At 36.6% G+C, this 21970-nt stretch overlaps 1 protein-coding gene across 7 annotated transcripts in view; it reads left to right on the top strand.

Annotated features, from left to right (window-relative positions):
• The window catches only part of LOC135106466 (fasciclin-1-like), a 37672-nt gene that overhangs the window by 10587 nt on the left and 5115 nt on the right, over positions 1-21970 (top strand). Inside the window, exons 5-13 of one of the 7 annotated variants that reach the window (XM_064015479.1) lie at positions 7913-8096; positions 8252-8412; positions 8664-8810; positions 9033-9128; positions 12033-12259; positions 12903-13065; positions 13738-13909; positions 15271-15330; positions 19652-19675. In XM_064015479.1, coding sequence (XP_063871549.1) covers positions 7913-8096; positions 8252-8412; positions 8664-8810; positions 9033-9128; positions 12033-12259; positions 12903-13065; positions 13738-13909; positions 15271-15330; positions 19652-19675 — 1234 coding nt within the window. The remainder of the gene's footprint in view (positions 1-7912; positions 8097-8251; positions 8413-8663; positions 8811-9032; positions 9129-12032; positions 12260-12902; positions 13066-13737; positions 13910-15270; positions 15331-19651; positions 19676-21970) is intronic. The other 6 variants (XM_064015480.1, XM_064015481.1, XM_064015482.1 and 3 more) reach the window with 6 other exon arrangements.

Genomic DNA, 21970 nt, shown 5'->3' on the forward strand with positions numbered 1-21970 from the left:
GAAATCCATGAGTTATCTAGGCATCGCCAGGACCAGTTATGGACAATGGAGAAATCCTAGGTATCCAACTGAAGATGAATGAAGCACAAGTGGACTTTGGTCAGTCTTGATTTTCCTCTCAGTACTTACATATGTTTCTCTTGAGATTGAGAACTAAAAATGTGATGGATAAGTTTAATGTGCTTGCAGTTCAGCAGTCTGATGCAAGTGTAAGCTAAAGAACAGGATCAATATATGACAGTTTTCATCACTATTCAAGTAGGTGTCCTTTCATTTTCAAATTAAATTGTAGATTATGACAAAGTGATCTGAACGCACAAGAAAATTTTCTACACACACACACACACACACACACACACACACACACACACACACACACACACCATAGCCTTAGCTAATTAATTAGTCATCTGAACACAAAAGAAAATTTTCTACAACACACACACACACACACACACACACACACACACACACACACACCATAGCCTTAGCTAATTAATTAATACATGTACAGTATACGCATATTTCTACTACATTAATATACATACAGTTAGATAGATATGAGACCTGAAATAACTTCACTTATGGTTTGAAATTTAACCCATTGCATTAAGCATAAAAAGAAGATAAGTAATTCATGCCACTACCCACTGTGTCATCAGGGGCAAGTAGGTGCATTCCTCACTCCCTTTTGTGCTCCCCATTGTGGTGTAAATACAGCATTTATTCCACATGATGTCTGAAGGAGGCAATTTGTGTGTACATTCTTCATTCTTGCTGCCTAATTTGAAAGTCATTGTGTGTATTATTGCCCAGTGTATTCCAGGACTAAGCCAGAACCAAGATAATCAGGAACAAATTCAGTAAGAACATTCCCATTGCATATATGATACTGCAATTATTTCAACCAGCATCCAATTCTTTTATATGTACCTTCATTCAAACTATCCTTTCCTTTATCACACACTGCTGGAGATCCAACCACTTTCCTCCCTTGCACTGCACTTTCTTTCAATTCACCTTCCATTTGTAAACCATAAACAATCATTCTTAACACTAAACACACTGAATGAACACTGTGTTTGTAAAGGACTTTTGCTGTGTGAAGGGGAGGGATCACATATGTGAGGGAGTAAGGGAGTGATGCAAATGTGACTTCTATCCACTACACATTGTTCATCTGTTAGCTATTTGACCATTGTTTTTATTAATGGTGAGAAAGAAATTTGTAAGTAAAAAATAATAATGATAATAAAGAACCTTAAGGATAATCAAATTGTCAGTCATAATTAAACGGTCATTGCCTGTATATAAATGTGTGAAAGTTGAGTGCCTCAACACCCAAGGATTTTATTTCCACTGAGATATTAATTATCTGTTATAAACTTGTGGCCAAAAAATATCCCACAGCTTATGGAAATATCAAAAGTATGTAAGCATATACCCTGAGTAGTGTCATGTGACATTCTCCTTAGTAACATCCTAGCCACAGATTGTGGATCTTAGAGAGGCTTGAACTATTCATACGTAGCTGTGATGTTTGATTGTGGTCAGTGTTGATGCTTCGTGGATACCTTGTCTAGATTTCATTTCCCCCATTGACTGTACAGTGATGGTCACAAGTCTGTTAACCTGCCTACTTATTTCCAGTGCCTGTAGAGATTTCCCTCATCTTAAATCATCTTGTCTACTTTAATCTGTCACCAGTCAGGTTTTGCAAGGAGACAGCAAGTCAGAGGACTTGAGGGTGAGAGAAAACGCTAAAATGCAATGGAAACAAGTGCAGTTTGTTTTTAAGTATTGACTGTGACTACTAGCCAATGATTATTTTTCATAGACATGACAGCATTGGAGGTGATGTCTGTCTGAAGGGTTTGAGGATGCTACACCTAAGCATAGATATGTACATCATACATTGTGTTTGCAAAGCTCATAAGCCCCTTCATCTGACCAGTTAAGGAATATACAATGCCCTCCAGGAAATTGACTTGCCAGAATGAAATACCTTATAAAGAAATAAGATACTAGTGCATATAAGACCACAAGAACATAAGACAAGCTGCAAGAAGCTAGTAAGCCTGTACATGGCAGCTTGAGAATAAGTATAGGGAGAAAACAAGAGTGCTGGAGTAGATGAGAGAAACAGTAAAAATGTGAGAGTGAGGACTGCAATGTGTAAGGATTAACTATAGGGTGAAGAGCAAGTGGTCATAGTCTTTCTCTTTGGGGTAGCTTTAAGGAACAGTTGCCAGAGTAGCTACACTAAACAGAAACTTCTACAGCTTTCTTTGTACCTTCAAGGAAGAGACATCAGAGTACACTAGACTTAACAGGAACTTTTATGGCTACAGTGATTTCAGTCTCTCTTCCTTTGTAGTGTTAAGGAACAGACATCAAACTTTACTAGACCAGACACAAATTGTTATGACTTTAATGACTTTGGCCTTTGTTCTTGTGTTACTGATATACCAAACATTTTCTTGAGCATGGAAGTATTGTTAATTTTTTCTGTGATATGTGAGGGTTTGATATTTATTAGTAAGGTGCTGTAAGTATTTATAGTTGAAAAAGTTTTAGATTGTGTGATCTCATTTAGCTACATTAATTTAGAAATTCATTGCCATTATAAGTAATGATAAAACCCAAATTACTATTATTTTATTATTATTATTATTATTATTATTATTATTATTATTATTATTATTATTATTATTGTTGTTGTTGTTGTTGTTGTTGTTGTTGTTGTTGTTGTTGTTTGTTATTATTATTATTATTATTATTATTATTATTATTATTATTATTATTATTATTATTATTTCATTTTTTTTATAGTTTCTTTATATAATTTGGATATGGAAAATTCTAAGTTGTAACTTCATTTATTTTATTTGATGATGAGTGTTTTCCCCACTGTGTCTTTCCTTTTACCATGCACATAATGATCCGGATCCTGTGGCATACATAGGCCATCCCACAAGTTAAGGTACATACTTCAGGATTTGATAGTTCAAGTAATTCTAAGTTGAAAATACTCTATGCACATATGTACCGTGTTTTGCTTTATTTTGTGAGAAATTAAGGTGTAAGTCATGTGTTTTGGGAGCTGCTTTCCTGGGTGGACTTCTGCCTCTTTCCTTCCCTCCTCAGCTTGCTACTCAAGTGGTGTCATGCGACATTAAGTGATCATTTTTTGTATACAGTCATGGAATTATATCCTTACAGGAAGCAGTTAGCAAATGACAGATTAAATGTCTGTATGTGTCATTAAAAAAAATGAACATGTAACACAGCATTACAGTGGTTGTTAAGTGCTACTTTTTAGACATACACAGCAACACACCAGTTTCATGACAACTGCCCAGTGTTCCTGCCACTCCTGTAAATGTCCCTTTAGATAATACAATATTCTTTCTAAGTGATGTCAAATTGTGCTTTGATTTGCAAATTTTGTCCCTTTATGTATTTATGTATTTGTATTATTGTACTGGTATTACTGATGGTGGGGCTTTGTTTTGTCATCTGGATGATAAAATCTTGAGCTGCTCTAGTATGTTCAGCTGCTGCAGAAGTACTGGGGAAACATCCTTTCTCACAGAGATGCTGATACACTCTGTAGAATACTCTACTATCTGGATGTCTTCTGTCTGGGTACCTGTGTCTGTATTCTGTTGCTGCAGCCTTGGCATTCCCATCATGAATATCATCACATGAATATCATGTCCAAATACTCAAATGTTACTGAATGTGAAGGGCATTTTGACTGTAGCAAAAAGATGCACTTTGGCAGTCAGGTGATTGATGAGGCCTGTCACTTATGTGTAAAGACATCAACTGTTGAGTGTTTAAGGGGTGACAGCTGCAGAGAGTTGCCATGTGTTTTTTAAAAAGTAACACTTAACAACCACTGTGCTGCTGTTATATGTACATTTTCTTCACTGACACATACAAAAATTTAATCTGTCATTTGCTAATTGCTTCCTGTAGGTATTTTGACTGCTTAGATTGTACACAAAGAGTTATCACTTAATGCTGCGTGACACCACTTGAGTAGCAAACCAAGGAGGAAAGGAAGGAGGCCCAATCAAGTGAGCGGCTCCCGCAACAAACAACTTACACATTTGTGTATAAAGTATTTTCAACTTAGAGTTACATAAACCATCAAATCCCTAAGTATTTTCCTTGGGACATACATAAGATGTCTGTTCATACATCTCTATGAAACATTTTTTTTTTCAGATAAGTCACCAGTCCTGATGAATAACAACACTACTTGTAATTAAAAAAGCATAGTTAGTGTCAAGTATCCATAAATGAGAAGATTGTAAAGAAAGAATGAAGATCACCTTACTGTTATTTCTGAAGTAATTTGTGGAAAGGAATTAATACATAAGTAAATAACCTCTGGTCACTATTAAATAACAAGCCAAAATAATCAGCAAGACAATACTTGAGTTGTGAAATAAAGCAAAAGTGAAATATAACTTAGAAAACATGTTGATCAGCTTGATAGAAATTATCTTGACAAAGATGTGGGAAGGGAATGAAGGGCAGTTGGTTGCTATTTAGTTGAGTGGTCAGATAAATGGACTTGAGCTCTTATCGGCTAGAATCTGTTATGTTTTTATCCAGATATGCAGCTTATTAGAACATACCATATATTAGCAGAACCATATTAGACTAACACATCACTTTAACCTCCAAAGAAGAAAGTAGTAGAAATAGGATGTGTTTGTTAGTGATTTAAATAACTGTTTAGAATTGCACCAATGATCTGGGAAACAGGTCAGATTCCCCCATCTATGTGGGAAAAAGCACATGACACTCTCACCTCGGCCTCCTGTCACTGCAGTTGTTAATGTACCCGTGCAGATCAGTCCAGTAAAGAATGAACACGTGCGATGCATGTGGTCCCAGATAGGATGGGGAATCCCTGAAGCAAAGCACCTGCTAAAAGAAAAGTATTATAGACATTTACCAGTGATTGTTCCTTTGGAATGCTTGATGTTGTTCTATGCTTTTTTTCATGTAGTCTTGTCTCACTGAAATTCCACTTGTGTTTTCAGCTGATAATTATGATGATGATGATGATGATGATGATGAACGTTTAGATCATGGAGACTCAGAGATATTGTTTTTTTATGAATGCCTTGTCAGAATGATGTCACTCGCCTTAAAACTAACCTTTACACTTTTTCGCCTTTTATTGTAGATGTGCTGCAAGTCTGTAACTCAACAAAATTTAGTTATTTTTAGTAATTTTACATTCTGTTATAATTTTATTTTCCTACAACGAATAGCAACTAAATGTAGTAAGAATTTACATGATGTAAATCATTAAGATAATGCAATAGTTTTTAGATCAACATTCTTGGTGTAGTAGACTTGTCAGATAGTTAACTTGCCAGAATATACCACACTAATTTGAAAAAAATATTTTGGGGAATAATATTGCAGTGAGCATTTCTCTCTCTCTCTCTCTCTCTCTCTCTCTCTCTCTCTCTCTCTCTCTCTCTCTCTCTCTCTCTCTCTCTCTCTCTCTCTCTCTCTCTCTCTCTCTCTCTCTCTCTCTCTCTCTCTCTCTTAGCACATTTACACTCAAATACTAAAACTGTCCTCAGAAAATAAATTCTTTCTGAATATAATTTTCAAATTTGTTTTGTCAACATCCATATTTTCTCCAGTGGGAAGAAAATTTCATACTAATTCATGGAGGCAACAAACCAAATTATTAAACATTATTTTTACTTCCAGCCACTGTACTGCACCTGCTCAATATGTAACTTAATGTTGGTTGTCTGTTTCATTATGCACATGCTTGCTATAATGATAGTAAAAGTGAAGGATCTATTCCTTGAGACTCATCAACTCTGCCCATCTGCATTAATTGAACCCCTAATTGATTATTGATCAATGGTGTCACAATATCAGAACCTTTGAGCCTATTATAGTGGCAAAACCATTATCCTCTTGGGCCTCAGTGATCATCTTGCTCATATTGGTAATGTGTGAGACTTGTGTTACTTTGAACATCCTGTTAGAAGTTCCATCACTGTTCATTCCCTCCCAATGCTATCCTTCAGATCAATTTTCCAGTGTTTCAAAGTACAAGACATTATACTCTTGTAGTAATTGGGAGTATAAAGGCCCAATAATTTATCTTGGGAACTGACAATCATTATGGTCTCCTGTTTAGGAGTTCTAATCACCAGCTAAGGCCTCTCATGAGTAAAGATTTATAGCACCTTCAGATAAATTTTTCAGTATTTCTGTGGAGTGCTCAAATGCAAGAATTATATTGTGATTGTTTACTCTCAGACTTTCTCTGGGCACAAGACCACTTTGTGTATTGGCTGCTATCCATACCTCCTTCACCTCAGACAGTTTTCATTCATTGGGAGAAGAAATTATTATATGTACAATACTTTTAAATGAACAATTGGGAAATGCTTTACTGCTTAATAGATATTTAACTTCATTATTAGAATTTTGCCATTTATGAAGTATCGTTTGAGTATACAATGTTGAAAGGCTTTTTCTTCCTTTTGCTCTAGGTGCATAAAGGCTTTATTTGATTACTTACTACCATGACATAATACTGAGCTGCATTATGAAACTCTGACACCCCAAAAAATACATTGTATGAATGGCTATAATGCTTCTCCATTTAACCTAGAAATGTAACATCCATGCCTTACCAAATCTTGCCAAAATGTAAGTTATTTGTTGTTAAAGAAATTGTGCTTGGAGGAACAACAGTCATAATATGAGTATATTACTCTACAGTACTAAAAATTATGTGGAACAGTTGGCTGCCTTGTTACTGCTTAAAAAGAAAAAAAATATCTGGTCAAAGTAGTAGAATCAACATTGCAAAAATATTATAAAAGTAACAAAAGTGCAAAAATACCATAAGATTAGCAAAATGTTGCATCAGCTTGTTAAGAAGAAATAATTACAGATTTATTTACCTTTTGTTTGATATTCTTCTTTAACTCTGCTTTGATATGGACTTTTATATTATTTTCAGTTGTAATATAATTTCAAACATCACATTTAGTGACTACTTTTTATATTCAACATAAAAAAGTTGTATATATATATATATATATATATATATATATATATATATATATATATATATATATATATATATATATATATATATATATATATATATATATATATATATATATATATATATATATATATATATATATATATATATATATATATATATATATATATATATATATATATATATATATATACACACACACACACACACACACACACACACACACACACACACACACACACACACACACACACACACACACACACACAGTTACAGTAATATGTTCATCACATGGTTTATAAATTTTTGCAACAATCTTGCTAGAAAATGTGACAACATTTTTCTTTTTATTTAAAAAAGAAAAATTCAAATCTGTCTTTGTTCAGTTTGAGTACCTGTAAAATTTCTAAGGTTTTGTTACTTATACTTTCAGTAACCTCAAAAGAATAAAAAATGTTATACTGCCTGTAATTTTTTATATAATAATTATAATACCAAAACTAACAACAATGGTAACAATAATAATAATAATAATAACAACAAAAATGACAATAATGATAATGAAAATTAATGTTGTCAATGAAAAATCTGTTCCCTACAAACCCAGAATGGACATTATTGCAAATACTTAAGTCACTCCCTCTCTGCCACATTTATAAGAACACCTCCAGGCAGCCCCAACTCTCATAAGTCACTTGGAACAATCACTTGAAAGTATTTTGGTCAAGGTATGGCTCTATTTCTTGCCCTAACACCTGTAGACGCAAACAGCAAATCATTCCAGTCCTTTATGTCTCAAAGCCTCACCCTCACACAATGATATCATGTCACCCACAGATTCGGGATAATAAGACCATCATAGATAAGCAAGTGATCCATGGCCATGTGGTGCCGGGGAAGGTGCTCTTCACTCGTACTGTGCAGGACTCAAAGGAAGAGTTTGAGAGTTTGGCCTTCACTGATAATCTCAAAGTTTTCATCTCCATGGAAAATGTATCCAGTTTCAATAATGAAGACCAGTGTGAGTAAATTCTGCTGTGTTGTAACTAAGTGATGGTTTGTTGATTATGGTGAGATGCTGAAGTGTATGTTTTAAATTTAGTAAATAAGACTATTTTCTTAATATTTCCATCATATTCTCAATGTTCTACTAAATCATTCTCTTCAAAACCTCAGATTATGCAAAGAGTAAAACTATTGCCAGTGATGTTGCTCACATGAAGGGGACAGCACTAGCAAGGATTGTAAAGGGAAATATTCCCATCAAGAATGGTGTGGCGCACTTGATTGATCGTCCTCTGATGCTGGTGGCTACCAATGTCTTGGCCATCTTGCAGGTATTGTTATATTTCCATCATGTAAAGCTGCTGGTACTAGTATATTAAAAACATTAGAACATAAGACAGTACAGTGACTGCAAAAGATCAGTTGACCAACACAATACTGCTTTTGAAATAGCAAGTTTGCTAAAATCTTACATATTCTGTCTAATCATGCACTTGCAGACTTTGTGATTTTTACATGTAACAAAATTTTTATCCACAATTGTTGCGAAACTATGTAATAATAATTTAATTGTTTATCACAGAAAACAGCGCAGTTGTCCATGTTCTATGACCTGATACGAAACCATGATTCTGGCCTCATAAATGTGATGACTGTGGCAAAGTCCCTGACAATTTTTGCACCTTCCAATGAAGCTTTCAAGAAAGTGAACAATAGACAATTGGAGCAGGTGAGTCTGCCTCTCTCATGTGACTGTTGCTATAAGTCACATGTGGATGATGGAACTTGATAATGGCACTGAAATTTCACCATGTGCTCTCTCTCTCTCTCTCTCTCTCTCTCTCTCTCTCTCTCTCTCTCTCTCTCTCTCTCTCTCTCTCTCTCTCTCTCTCTCTCTCTCTCTCTCTCTCTCTCTCTTGCTCTCAGATAGCTAATGATTTCTGTGTTTCAGATCCAGCTGAATACAGAAAATATTTCAAGGCTCCTCAGACTCCATGTAGTGGAGCGTATCCTCACCACAGATGAGCTCATGGACCGTAACAGAGAAGTAAGTGGCCATGCCATCCAGCAGCTGGCAACACATTCCTCTGCTTCACACAAATCTTTTAACCCTTAAAATGGGGTCTTTCCCACTACATGGACAAAAAGGCATCATGATAAAAGGCAAAAATCTAAATCTGAAAGTACGTAGTGAATGAGAAAACTGGAATGGGAAATATTACAGCAAATGAAAGTGGTACATAAATTATTAGAGCAAATATAAGACACTCAGATTTTGGTGTGCTTCTAAAAGCATGCAAAAATTTGACATGCCAAGTAGAATGATGACTCCAGTGGGTGACAGCTGCAGGTCTGCTTTATCTCCACGGCTGTGAGACACACTGTATTGGGCTGTTGTTTGTTTGTTTGCTTCTCTCTTTCTGTGTGTGTGTGTGTGTGTGTGTGTGTGTGTGTGTGTGTGTGTGTGTGTGTGTGTGTGTGTGTGTGTGTGTGTGTGTGTGTGTATTTACCTAGTTGTATTGTACAGGGCACAAGCCAAAGCTCATTTTATTTTATCTCCATAACCATATTTATCCAGTTACTCTTTAAACATGTGTACTGTTTGCCACAACCACCTCTTCTTTCAAATCATTCCAGATTTCAGTAGTTTTATTCAGGAAGCTGTATTTCTTGATGTTGCTTGAACATCCACTCTTCTTTATTTTCTTCCCATGCTCCCTCATCTGTCTCTCTTCCTCCTCCATCTATGGTACCAAGTAATTTCTGCCTATTCTTTCTATATTGTTTACTAATTTGTACATTGATATCAGGTCTCCTCTTCCTCTTCCCTCTTGTAGTGTTGGTAAACCCATCTCTTCATAACTTAAGTCTTTCAATTCTGATACCATCTTCATCGCTATCCTCTGTATTCTTTCCAGTTTCCATGGCTAGAAAATATAGGAGGATTAAATGAAAAAAAAATGGAAGGAAAGTTATTTAAAGGAAGAGAAATGAGAACGTTAGTAAAAGATGTAAAATCAAAATGGAGAAAAGTAGATAGTGCAGCACCACAAGGATCAGTGCTAGCACCAGTACTTTTTCCTGATCTACATAAATGATATGCCTGAAGGAGAAGAGAGTTATATGAGTTTGTTTGCAGGCAATGCAAAATTAAAAAGATATCAAAGAAACAGCAAAGATTGTAAAATTTTACAAGAGGACTTGAATAAAATCTGGAACTGGAGTAAGAAATGGGAGATGGAATTTAATGTGAAAAATGTCATGTAATGGAAATGGGAAAAAGTGGAAAGAGACCAAAATGGTCATATAAAATGGGAAATGAAGAAATAATAAAAGTACAAGAAGAGAAAGATCTGGGAGTGATAATACAGGATAGTCAACAGTCGGAGAAACATGTAGAAAAGATATTCAGATACATATAAAATGGTGAGAAATATTGGAACAACATTCCACTACATGGATAAAGATATGATGAGAAAGATAATTACCACAATGATTAGAACAAAGCTGGAATATGCTGAATCAATGTTCTCTCCCCACAAGAAGAAACGTGATTATGTGATTATCAACACTACAAGAGAGAAGAGAAAGAAGAGACCTAATAACAATGTATAAATTAGTAAACATTATAGAAAGAATAGACAGAAATGACTTGAGAGAGAGAGAGAGAGAGAGAGAGAGAGAGAGAGAGAGAGAGAAGGGGACATGGAAAGAAAATAGAGTGGATGTTTGAGTCACATCAAGAAATACAGCTTCCTGTATCGAACTGTTAAAATCACATGTTTAAAGAGAAACTGGATCAATATATTATGGAGAAAGGACAAAATGAGCTTTGTCTCATGCCCTGTACAATACAACTAGGTAAATACAACTAAGTAAACACACTCACACACACACACACACACACACACACACACACACACACACACACACACACACACACACACACACACACACACACACACACACATCTTTTCATTTTCAAATAAGCATATCATGATGTATTGTATCTAGGATATAAATAATTGCATACAACATAATTCTTACTTCCAATTTCTTCATGCAAAGATCCTTTTTTTTTTTTCTAACCCTTACAACCTCCATTTTTCTTTACACCAGTATGCTTTCTACCCAGCATATGAGGGTTGATAGATATCTCCAGCATTTCACAAAAAAATTGATGTAGGTCCTTGTCATTACCTCTCTGGCTTGTGTGGTAAAAGGAGAAAAGGAGAAAACAGCCAGTGATCACTGGAACACATTTGAAAGGAAGAGTGCCACAAAAATTCAGAGTATTCCTCACAAAAAATCCATGATTATATAAACGATCACAGCATCATAGGAAAAGAGAAGCTTGATTACATAAGCAGTCACAGCAGATTGAAGGTTGAGTATAAAGTGTAAAGTAAAGCAAAGGAATGCCCAGCTCAGTTATTGGCATACATAGTGAATGATAGGACCATGTCATTAGGACAATTGATCTCTGTTCTCTAAAATATTAAGTCAGTGATGCAGGGGAGCTGCTGTTGTGAAAGGGATAAACACATATCATTATGTTCCCTGTTCATGTGGCCTGTGTGCTGTGATATTTTCAAGATGTAGCTGGAAATTAGTTTTTTTGCACTGACTCAAGTAGACCAAGGATTTATCTTCTGGTAATCCCATAGATGAATCTTCTGGTATGTAAACATTGATGATCTGAATTAATTTTGTAATGTTACTCATGCACTTGTATTGAATTACTACTCAGTTCAGCTAATAGCCTTTTCATGTTATGTTAGTGAAACTCTTAACCCAGTTTGGTGCATAACATAATATTACTCCATGTATGGATTCCTTCTCTTTTCTCATGTTAGTCACAGTTGATGTTGTCCTCAGTCCTCAGCAAACCCAGCCACATTTTGGCTTGTATTGCTGTGCTTATCTGATATGTGCACTTCTTCCATGACAGCCAAATTTGCAAGTCCCCACACTGAGCAAGGGCCAAAGCCTCTATTTTGCCATTAACTCCATGGATCCCAAATCTCCTGTTGTGACGGTAGAGGGGGCAGGAGTCACTGGCACCCTCACCACTGCCAACGTCATTGCCAGGAACGGTGCCGTCCACATTGTTGATCGGTTACTGGGCATCCCTTCTCAAACAGTTTATGAGAAGCTGGCAACTGACCCTATCCTCAGGTAACACTCTTTAATCAGACTTACCATTATATACACCCACAGCTAGAAGGGCAATCTTGGATTTCAAAATAATTGACCTGATACTGATACACAAAATAAATCAAATGAAAAAAAAATATTACAGTGTTGTGAAGGAGAGCTTTACAAATCTATTATATCACTTTTGTGTTTACTTCCAGTTCTATTTGTGAATTTCTGAATTTGTCTCTGTAATTCTGGAATAGGACTAAGATAGTTTATTGCATGCGGGACATACAGATTTCTAGTGTTCTGAGACCCGTAAGCAGGCTTGTATTTTGGGGGGACCAAATGTAGCTTCTCCTGTATTTTTGTAGGGGGAACAATGAAAAATTGATAATAGTAGGAATAAAAGTGTGATAACTTTGGCAGCGAAAGCCTCTCTCTCTCTCTCTCTCTCTCTCTCTCTCTCTCTCTCTCTCTCTCTCTCTCTCTCTCTCTCTCTCTCTCTCTCTCTCTCTCTCTCTCTCTCTCTCTCTCTCTCTCTCTCTCTCTCTCTCTCTCTCTCTCTCTCTCTCTCACACACACACACACACACACACACACACACACACACACACACACACACACACACACACACACACACACACACACACACACACACACATCTGTATTCTCTTTCCAGTGCAACATTCAACCTCAGCCAGCAGGAAGGATGGAATGAAAAGCTAAAGAACCGTGATGAGCAATTCACTCTCTTTGTGCCAACCAACGACGCCTGGGCAGAGATTCGCCGCACAATGCCTTCAGCCTACAAAAAGCTCTTTATGGGATCGTTTGCATACCATGTGAGTATTTATTGATTTGCACTTCTACAGGATTAAGTGAAGCTTGTAATGTTCTCCCCTTGGTATTAATCTGACATATTTTTTGTGAAGTTTATGTGTATTGGTTGCACTTTACTTGGCTTTCTTGGGAGAAGATATATGGGGAAACATGGCTTGATGCATTTTCTCATTGTAAGTTAATTAATTTTTTTGAGGTTATAATCAGGAAAAGTTAGTGGAAGAAGTCAACAGAAAAACACATTTGTAAATTTAATGAATAATGATACAATATCTGAAGTCCTCTAAAACACTGAGAATCTTTAACATGTCTGATCTTGTAAGCACATTACCAGCAGAATAGAGGACTTAAAATTGAGGGAATGAAATAAATGCAGTTGACCCAGAGTTACTTGACATAAATGTTAGATACCCTTGACGATGACTGTACTGAATCTAGCTATACTTGAATCATTCTGCATTCTGCATTCTGATACCCCTTCAGCTCTTCCTTGCACATACCATTTATAGACAGATTCATCAAAGTTTTCATGCTGCACCTTCCTCACTCTATACAGGTCCCTACCCTTCCCTTAAAAGTGTATGACTTAACTGATATCCAACTAAATAGGGGTCTGACTTAGTGAAGTTTTACTGTACTGGAGATCTCCACCTGACTGTCATCATCATCCTCAGGTACGTAACATCCTGGAACGGCACATGATTGCCAACTCAGTGTTCACCCTGGAGGAACTTCTCAGCCTTACCACCAATGCCACTGTCTCTGGGAAAAACATCCTGCAGGGTCGCCTCAACATGACACGTGGCAAAGTTTATTTCCAGGCTCGTGTCACCCAGAGCTTTGGAGGTCAGTGTTTGAGTCTCTGTCATGTTTTTTTTTTCAATCTTTCATCCCATTTCCTGTCTATCCTCCTCCCTCTTCTCCCTTCCTGACTCTCCTTTCTCTCTCTCTCTCTCTCTCTCTCTCTCTCTCTCTCTCTCTCTCTCTCTCTCTCTCTCTCTCTCTCTCTCTCTCTCTCTCTCTCTCTCTCTCTCTCTCTCTCTCTCTCTCTCTCTCTCTCTCTCTCTCTCTCTCTCTCCTGTTTAGAGGAGGAAGATCAAAGGGTATATGTATATGTATATGATTCCATTTTGGTTTCTTTTCTCTTTCTGGTATTTGTGCTTATTAGCTATGATGTATTTACTTAATTTGCCTTCCCTTTTCATTTTTTATTTCATCTGTTGCTTTTAAGGTTTCATAGATGCATTTGAGTTAAACTGTTCAATGTTATTTCTCATTTTTCTCCTGAATTTTCTTATCTTAATTTTTCTCCTTTTTGTCTCTTATTTTTGCTCTTCAGTCTTTTTTTCTTCTTTTTTTCTTGTTGGTATCCATTGCCATTTTTTTGTCTCCTGACTTTTCAGATTCTGTTTCCATTTTGAGTTCTGTTCTTTTCTTTTCTTCTTTTTCTTCTTTGAGTTTTTTTGCATTTTGTTTTTCTTTTTAAGTTTTGCCTTCTTTCTGTTACTTCACTGTCCTTTTTGCTCTCCTTAGGTATTTATTATCTCATTTTCTTGATTTGTGATATTTTTTTTTTATTTTGATTGTTGTGATCCCAATTTTTCTCATTACTGTTTGATCTTTTTATATCATTGAATGACTTGTCTCCCTTTCCAATAATTTAAGTGTTGGGTCTTGTTCCCTCTTGAGTGTTTTGCCTTCTGGCATCATTTATTTATCTATTATTATTTATTTTCCTAACAGATCTTAATTCACACTCACACCTCTTTCTCTTCATAGTTTTGTCTTTAACTTTTCATTTTGTTTATTTCAAGTAAGATTTTTTTCCTCACTCCTTATTGTAATCCTTTGTATGAAGTAAGTTTCTCTCTCTCTCTCTCTCTCTCTCTCTCTCTCTCTCTCTCTCTCTCTCTCTCTCTCTCTCTCTCTCTCTCTCTCTCTCTCTCTCTCTCTCTCTCTCTCTCTCTCTCTCTCTCTCTCTCTCTCTCTCTCTCTCTCTCTCTCTCTCTCTCTCTCTCTCTCTCTCTCTCTCTCTCCCTCCCTATCTCTCTCTCTCTCTCTCTCTCTCTCTCTCTCTCTCTCTCTCTCTCTCTCTATATATATATATATATAATACCCTAAGGTATGCTGTGTTCTCTTAGAAAATATGCTAGATAGCTTTGTAACTTGCCCAACGGAGAGGTGATCTAAATGAAGCTTTTCAACAGACTCCGCAGATGAAAATGACGCACAGATAGTCTTAGATATGAAGGATGGCAATACCGCAGGTGTGTTCTGTATAGTTTCTGCAGTCTTGCTTGATGCTGTGTGTGATGTACACCACTGAGCCAATATGCTGGATTAACCCACTACAGATGCTGGCACTCTTGTTAGTTCACAAGCAGTTTGGCACCTTAAGCGAACACTTAACCCACACCCCTCCCCATCCCACTTTTTTTTTTTTTTTTTTTTGTGTGTGTGTGTGTGTGTGTGTGTGTGTGTGTGTGTGTGTGTGTGTGTGTGTGTGTGTGTGAATGAATAAATGAAAAGTAAGTGGGTGGATGAATGAATGTACACCCCTTGGTCATTAACTTTGCACGTCTGTGATTTTGCGGCATGCATTGTGATCCCATGCATTTCTTAATCATTATTTTTCTACAAAAACTATTTGAATAATAATCAACATGACAGTTCACCCATACATCAGATTCTTGGCAGTAAATTGTTGAGCTGAGTCAGTGATCTATAATCAGTGGAAGGTGTCATTTACATATCATTGCCTCTGCCCACATTTCACTCAATTTTGTTTGCTCTCATATTGTCTCATTCTGCCTTTGTGGCAGTGGGGCATAAGCCCAATCTATCTAAGGAGACTCTCACTTCTATTGTGCCACTACATAAGGCTGGATTCTACATTAAGGCAATCGTGCATGAGACAGGCATCTCAGAAAGAGGTGTGCAACAATGGCTGAAACTTGGTAGCCAAACAAACTTTGTTACCATACCCTTGCAGCAAAAACTGCCAGGAAAAGCACTTAAAGTGTCTGGGAAGACCTTGAAAGTGATTAGGAGGCAGCTGAGTGAAGCACCAGGACTCTCACCCAGGGAGATAAAAGAAAGTAATCAGCAGTTGTTTGAAAATGTGTCTGTGAAGATGGTGAACCGTTATATCAGGAAAGCTTTAAATTTGCCATCGGGTCATGTCACTAAGGAGCTGAGGCTGAAAGATTCTCACAAAAAGGCTCATATAGCTTTTGCAATAAAATACAGTGCCCTGCTCATGGAAAAAGATGCTTTCTGTCCTGTGGTCTAATGAGTCAGTGTTCATAGTCACTGGCACAGGCAGCGGACAAGTCAAAGGGCCGGTGGGTGCTGACAGATACAAACTGTGGTACATTTTAGAAATAGTGAAGCATCCTGAAACTGTGATGGTGTGAGGTACCTTCTCCTACTATGGAGTTGTTGGAAGATTAGTGTTTTTAGAAAAGGCACTACTATGAATGATAACAAATACTTGGAATTATTGTGTGACCATTTAGCTGACTGTTTTGACAAGTGTGAGGGAGACCTCAATATGTTAGGCAGTGGCTGGATGACTGTGGTGCGAATTACATCAAAGACTGGCCAGCAAATAGTCCTGACCTAAACCTGATTGAAAGTATTTAGTCTATCATGAAAAAGAAATTCAAAGAAAAAGACACAAACCATGTTCTGAAATTGAAGGAATTGCTGACCAGTGTGTAGCAAAATCTCAGTGCTGACTTCATACACAGCCTTGTAGACTCAGTTCCCAAGAGACTGCAGGAGGTAATCCACTGAAAAGGTGAGAAGGAGAGAGAGAGAGGTAATCCACAGGTAATTGATGTCAGTTGTGAAAATGATTTTTTAAAGGAGTTGTGATGCGCATACACACATAAATGACAGTGCCTGTGATGGAGAGGCTAAATTAATGACCAAGGGTGTATAGAGGAGCCATTTTTAAATAGTCCATAGTTGTCCACCATCCACTGCCTCTCTCTCTCTCTCTCTCTCTCTCTCTCTCTCTCTCTCTCTCTCTCTCTCTCTCTCTCTCTCTCTCTCTCTCTCTCTCTCTCTCTCTCTCTCTCTCTCTCTCTCTCTCTCTCTCTCTCTCTCTCTCTCTCTCTCTCTCTCTCTCTCTCTCTCTCTGTTATGATCCCTCACCACCATGAGCTGCCCACCACTGAATGCCTTACTGCCTCACAATACGGGACAAATGTACATACCTCCTGTCACGTCACAAGACAGGAAGAACAACACCTACACAGATTGTTGTTTTCCCCAGTTATCCATGTAATTGGAGCTAGAAAGCTACATGTGTTTATTTACTATAGTTTTTTTGTGTTTCTTTCTTTTGCTATTGCATATCTGAATTTTTTAATTTTAACTCAGAACAACTCCTGGCATCTCTCCAGTCTTTGCCCTTCACCTTGATGAGTCACTGACAGGAGCTGTGTAGAAGGTTCAGAACCTCTGCATTGTCTTACAGAAGCAGAGATTACCATCTTACAATTCTCTGTATCTTTATACCCATTAGTTGTTGATACCCTGTATTGATGAGCCCAGCATCATTGAGAGTTTTCATACAGGGTGTGACATGAGTTTCTGTGAATATTGCCAGAGGTGAAAGCTCAGGTTAATCATAAGTAAAGCTCAAGTTAATCTTAAGTTTAGTGTTCTATGCACATCTGCATTTTGAGGCGTTGCATAGCTGTGATGTGAAATTCAAGTGTGGCCGGCGACAGATGCAATGACCAGGCAAGGTGGGTAACCATGGTGGAGAAATACCATATCCACACACTCCACATTACTCTTAAGTTATACAATACAATCTGAGTGTACTCACTGTCACTGTCTCGACAGAATCTACATGTGACTGACTAGCAGTCAGCTGATTTGCTGTTAGCTTCACTCCTTGCCACTCCTTGCCCAGCAGCCAATGCATGCTGCCATGTTATTTTATTTGTCATTTGTTACATCTACACTATCATTATGTAATGTTTATTGGTAAATCACCTGTCCATTGCTATCATTTTTCTTGTCATAGGATACTGTAATCCTCTAAAACTTATAGAAATCATGACTGAATAATTCACAGTTTCACCAATGGACATCCAGGTCTACACATCCTGCTATGGATAATTGCCCAACCTGGCCATTGTATATGTGGCCAGGCCACACTTGAATTTCACACCACAGCTAAACAAACCTCAAAATGCATATTTGCATAGAACATTTTCAATGTAGATTAACTTGTACTCTCACCTGTAGCAATATCTGCAGAAACTCATGTTACACCCCATATGTTAAGTATGAATTAACAGAATTAAGTGGTTTGCTCTTAAACATATGTATATTACTATCCATATACATACCTGGCTGACATCCTCATTAAAGGTGGGTTGTCAGAACAAAGCATGTACATCATGCCTTCTGTTTGCATTGCTATGATGAGAAAAGCTATAAAATGACAGTTTTGATGAGCTCATAAGGGCTGGCATGCCTCATAAATGCACATTTATCACATACTGAACACCTGGCACTGGGTTTGCACCAAAACTATACAATATTAAGGAGAATAACCTAAATGCTGCACCTCATGGAAGCAGTGATCACTGTGTGTATCCTGGGCTGGGTGAGGGATACTCTCAAGAAGAAAACAAAAGGATAACAGCAGTGTAGCTCTGTTTTTCTCTCCTCATCACTGGTCGTGAACTGCTGGTGCTCTGTGTTGGCACTGGGGATGCTGCACCACTACACTGCTGACTGATGCTTCGAACACATAAATTTTACATGTTAGGAAGTGGAAAATCAGGCCTGTATCTGGAATTAGTACATACAATCTTTACAGCAAGACCTTGATATATCAGACTAATTGGGACTCTGAGCCAGACCAATAAGAGTGACTTTCTGTGTGGGCTATAATGAAAGCTATTTACTATCCCTTCCTCCATTCAGTATCCTCAGTACATTTAGAGGTTGTAGACTTGTTGTATTTGGGATTAATATGTAGCTTAACCCTCCTCCCCCATCATGATACCCTTTGATCCTCCCCATGTGTTTTTATGGACATGCAGCACATCTTGAAATTCAATATTTGTCTTTTATGGATAGGAGGTTTATTTCCTTGTTTTTGAAAGTTGCTGTCCATGTTTTTTTGATGATTAATATAGGTGAGATTTTACATTAGCTGGATATTGTATTGAGAACCAGAGGAGAGTAACTGAGGCCTGCACTGTTCATCAGAGTGTAGTGTGTTGAGTCAGTGTTAGTTTGCAATGTCACAGTTTACCACAGCTCAGTCTGAAATGTTTGTCACTTTTCTAGAGCACAGCTTCATGCATTATTCCACAGAACATGAGTCAGTCTTGTCTCAGCATGAATGATATGAATATTTATATATATCTAGTATTAGGACTATGCTGAATGTACTGCAGTGTTATATCAATGAAGTATCTAGATTTTGGCAGATGATTTCCCATGATCTGATTAACCTCCATTTTCTTATTCACCTCCTCTGGTATTGATAATTGCATACATGGATTTGTGCTAAATAGGTGTGATGTTCAAACTGGGGCCTCTTTTTCCCAGACATTCTAGGACAAACACCATCAGGTGAGACTTAATGGATTCCTCTCCTCTTTTTGTTCCTCAGAAAAAGTAAGTAATGGATGAAATCCTTGCTCAGAGTACGCTTCTGTTACTTATCACTGATTCATCATTCCCCAACATAGAATTGTTTGGATACAGTGCAGCAGTGTCATTAAATGCTAGCACACTGTGAAAGTACATGAATGAATGGTGTCCTCTACTAACTTATTACATTCAGATTTTTTGTTCATTTTTTATTTACTTTTTATTGGGGAGAGAACAGTGTATGGATAGTGTAGACAAAGATGCAGGCCGAAAAGTGGGGCTGTGTTGTGATACAGGCTTTTATATGGGAGGGTAGTAACTCAGACATTTCTCCAGTAAAACAGAAATTGGTATGTGAATCCATAAACGCAATTTTTGTCTAATGGTGATGTCCGTAACACTTCAAGTAAAAATTATACCTATAGGAAACAGTGGCAGAACTGCAGCACCCCATCTTTTCCCTTGATAAAATACAGTGTAATGATTCTTTTTGCCTTTCATTTTTTTCTCTAAATCTTTATACTTGTACTTATATTTAATACCATTATCATTTATCCTAATACTTAATGTCAGTAGCCATCCTCTCATTCATGGGGTAGAGGGGAAAAAAAAAATCTTTGCATGGAACTGTGGACTCCACATTTCCAATGATGCAGTATTTGGCTGTTGCATGCATGCAGGCTCACTTATGCAAAGAAAAGGATGGTGTGGGGCAAAGAGAGAGAGCACTGTTGCTCACGCAGTTTTGATCTTGGTTTCCTTGTGGGAGATAGTGTTTATGCACAGACGGAATAGAAAGGTCAGGCAGATTTTATCATTTTATATATATATATATATATATATATATATATATATATATATATATATATATATATATATATATATATATATATATATATATATATATATATATATATATATATATATATATTATTTTTGTATGTCTGTCTTTTGTTTTACACAATAGTAAAACAATGCCTAAATTTTTTTTACTGAAGTTGCACCCCAACTAATTTGAGCCACAAGTGAGGATGATAATTGGCAAGTAGGAAATGTATGGGATCCTTGTAGAAAATATGAGTGGCCAAAAAGTATTGCTGGTTTTATTATCATTACATGTATAATTATTACTATTCTAACAGAAAAGCAGAATGTCATCATAGACTAAAGCATTGTGTCCTGGGACACAGGCTGATAATTAGAAATGTTATGAATCGCTATGTTCTGATCATGAAAATCTTAAAATTATTTCAGGTTTTTTTTTTTCTTTTTCCCCACCTTAAAATTGCATGGCATGGGTGAGGCACAAGGCTGCGGCAAGCTTGCAGCACAAACAACTTGCCTTATTGATCATTATTTTATTTACTTTCTTTTTTCTTATATGAACACATTTCCAAATGCTGTGGCTCAGACAGGCCAGATAAAAAAGACATTTCAGGGTTCTGATCAAGTGTTGGTAGTTTCTTATGCTAATCTTACTTTTATTATTCTTAAAATTATCAGTTGCTTCCCAACACAACAGGATTATAATTCTGACCTCCTATCTGTCTTTGAGATAACTTAATAGTAAAAAAAATCCTGGTAATTTGTCAGTTCACAAAAATTCACTGCAGAAATCCATAAGATCCTGATGTTTTGCATACATATTTCAAATCTCGTCATACACTTTTGATGATTCTGACTAGTCAGAAGAATGTAAAGTCCATTGCAAATTGATAGTAGAGAAGTGTGACATCTCTAAACTGTTGAAGCAGCATTAAGATATGGTAGTGCATAATCTTGCAGAGATAAAGGTGGAACATTGGTATCACATCACTGAAACAAATGTGATTTATAATTAGCATGTGATATTGAACCATTGTGAGCTGATGCTTATAAATGGTTGTCAGGTTTTAAGACACTTCTCTAATTTTGGCTTAACCTTTTGACTCTTGTTTATGGACTGGCACCTCACTGGTCCTTTTTACTTATAAATACATATATATATATATATATATATATATATATATATATATATATATATATATATATATATATATATATATATATATATATATATATATATATATATATTCTTGCTCATGACCAGTAGCCCGTCTTACATAAAAAAAAAAAAAAAGTTTATCCCAGTGCACCAAAAATTGCCATTGACATCCTTAATCAACAGTGCCATTGGTGGGCTTTTTTGAGGAGTGCCACAAGTGTGTTTGTTCATCACATAATACAGAAGTAATTGGAGTCTAGAATATTATCATCATCATCACCATAAGTTTT

This window comes from Scylla paramamosain, chromosome 13 (genome assembly GCF_035594125.1).
Source record: "Scylla paramamosain isolate STU-SP2022 chromosome 13, ASM3559412v1, whole genome shotgun sequence".
NCBI classification, from domain to species: domain Eukaryota; kingdom Metazoa; phylum Arthropoda; class Malacostraca; order Decapoda; family Portunidae; genus Scylla; species Scylla paramamosain.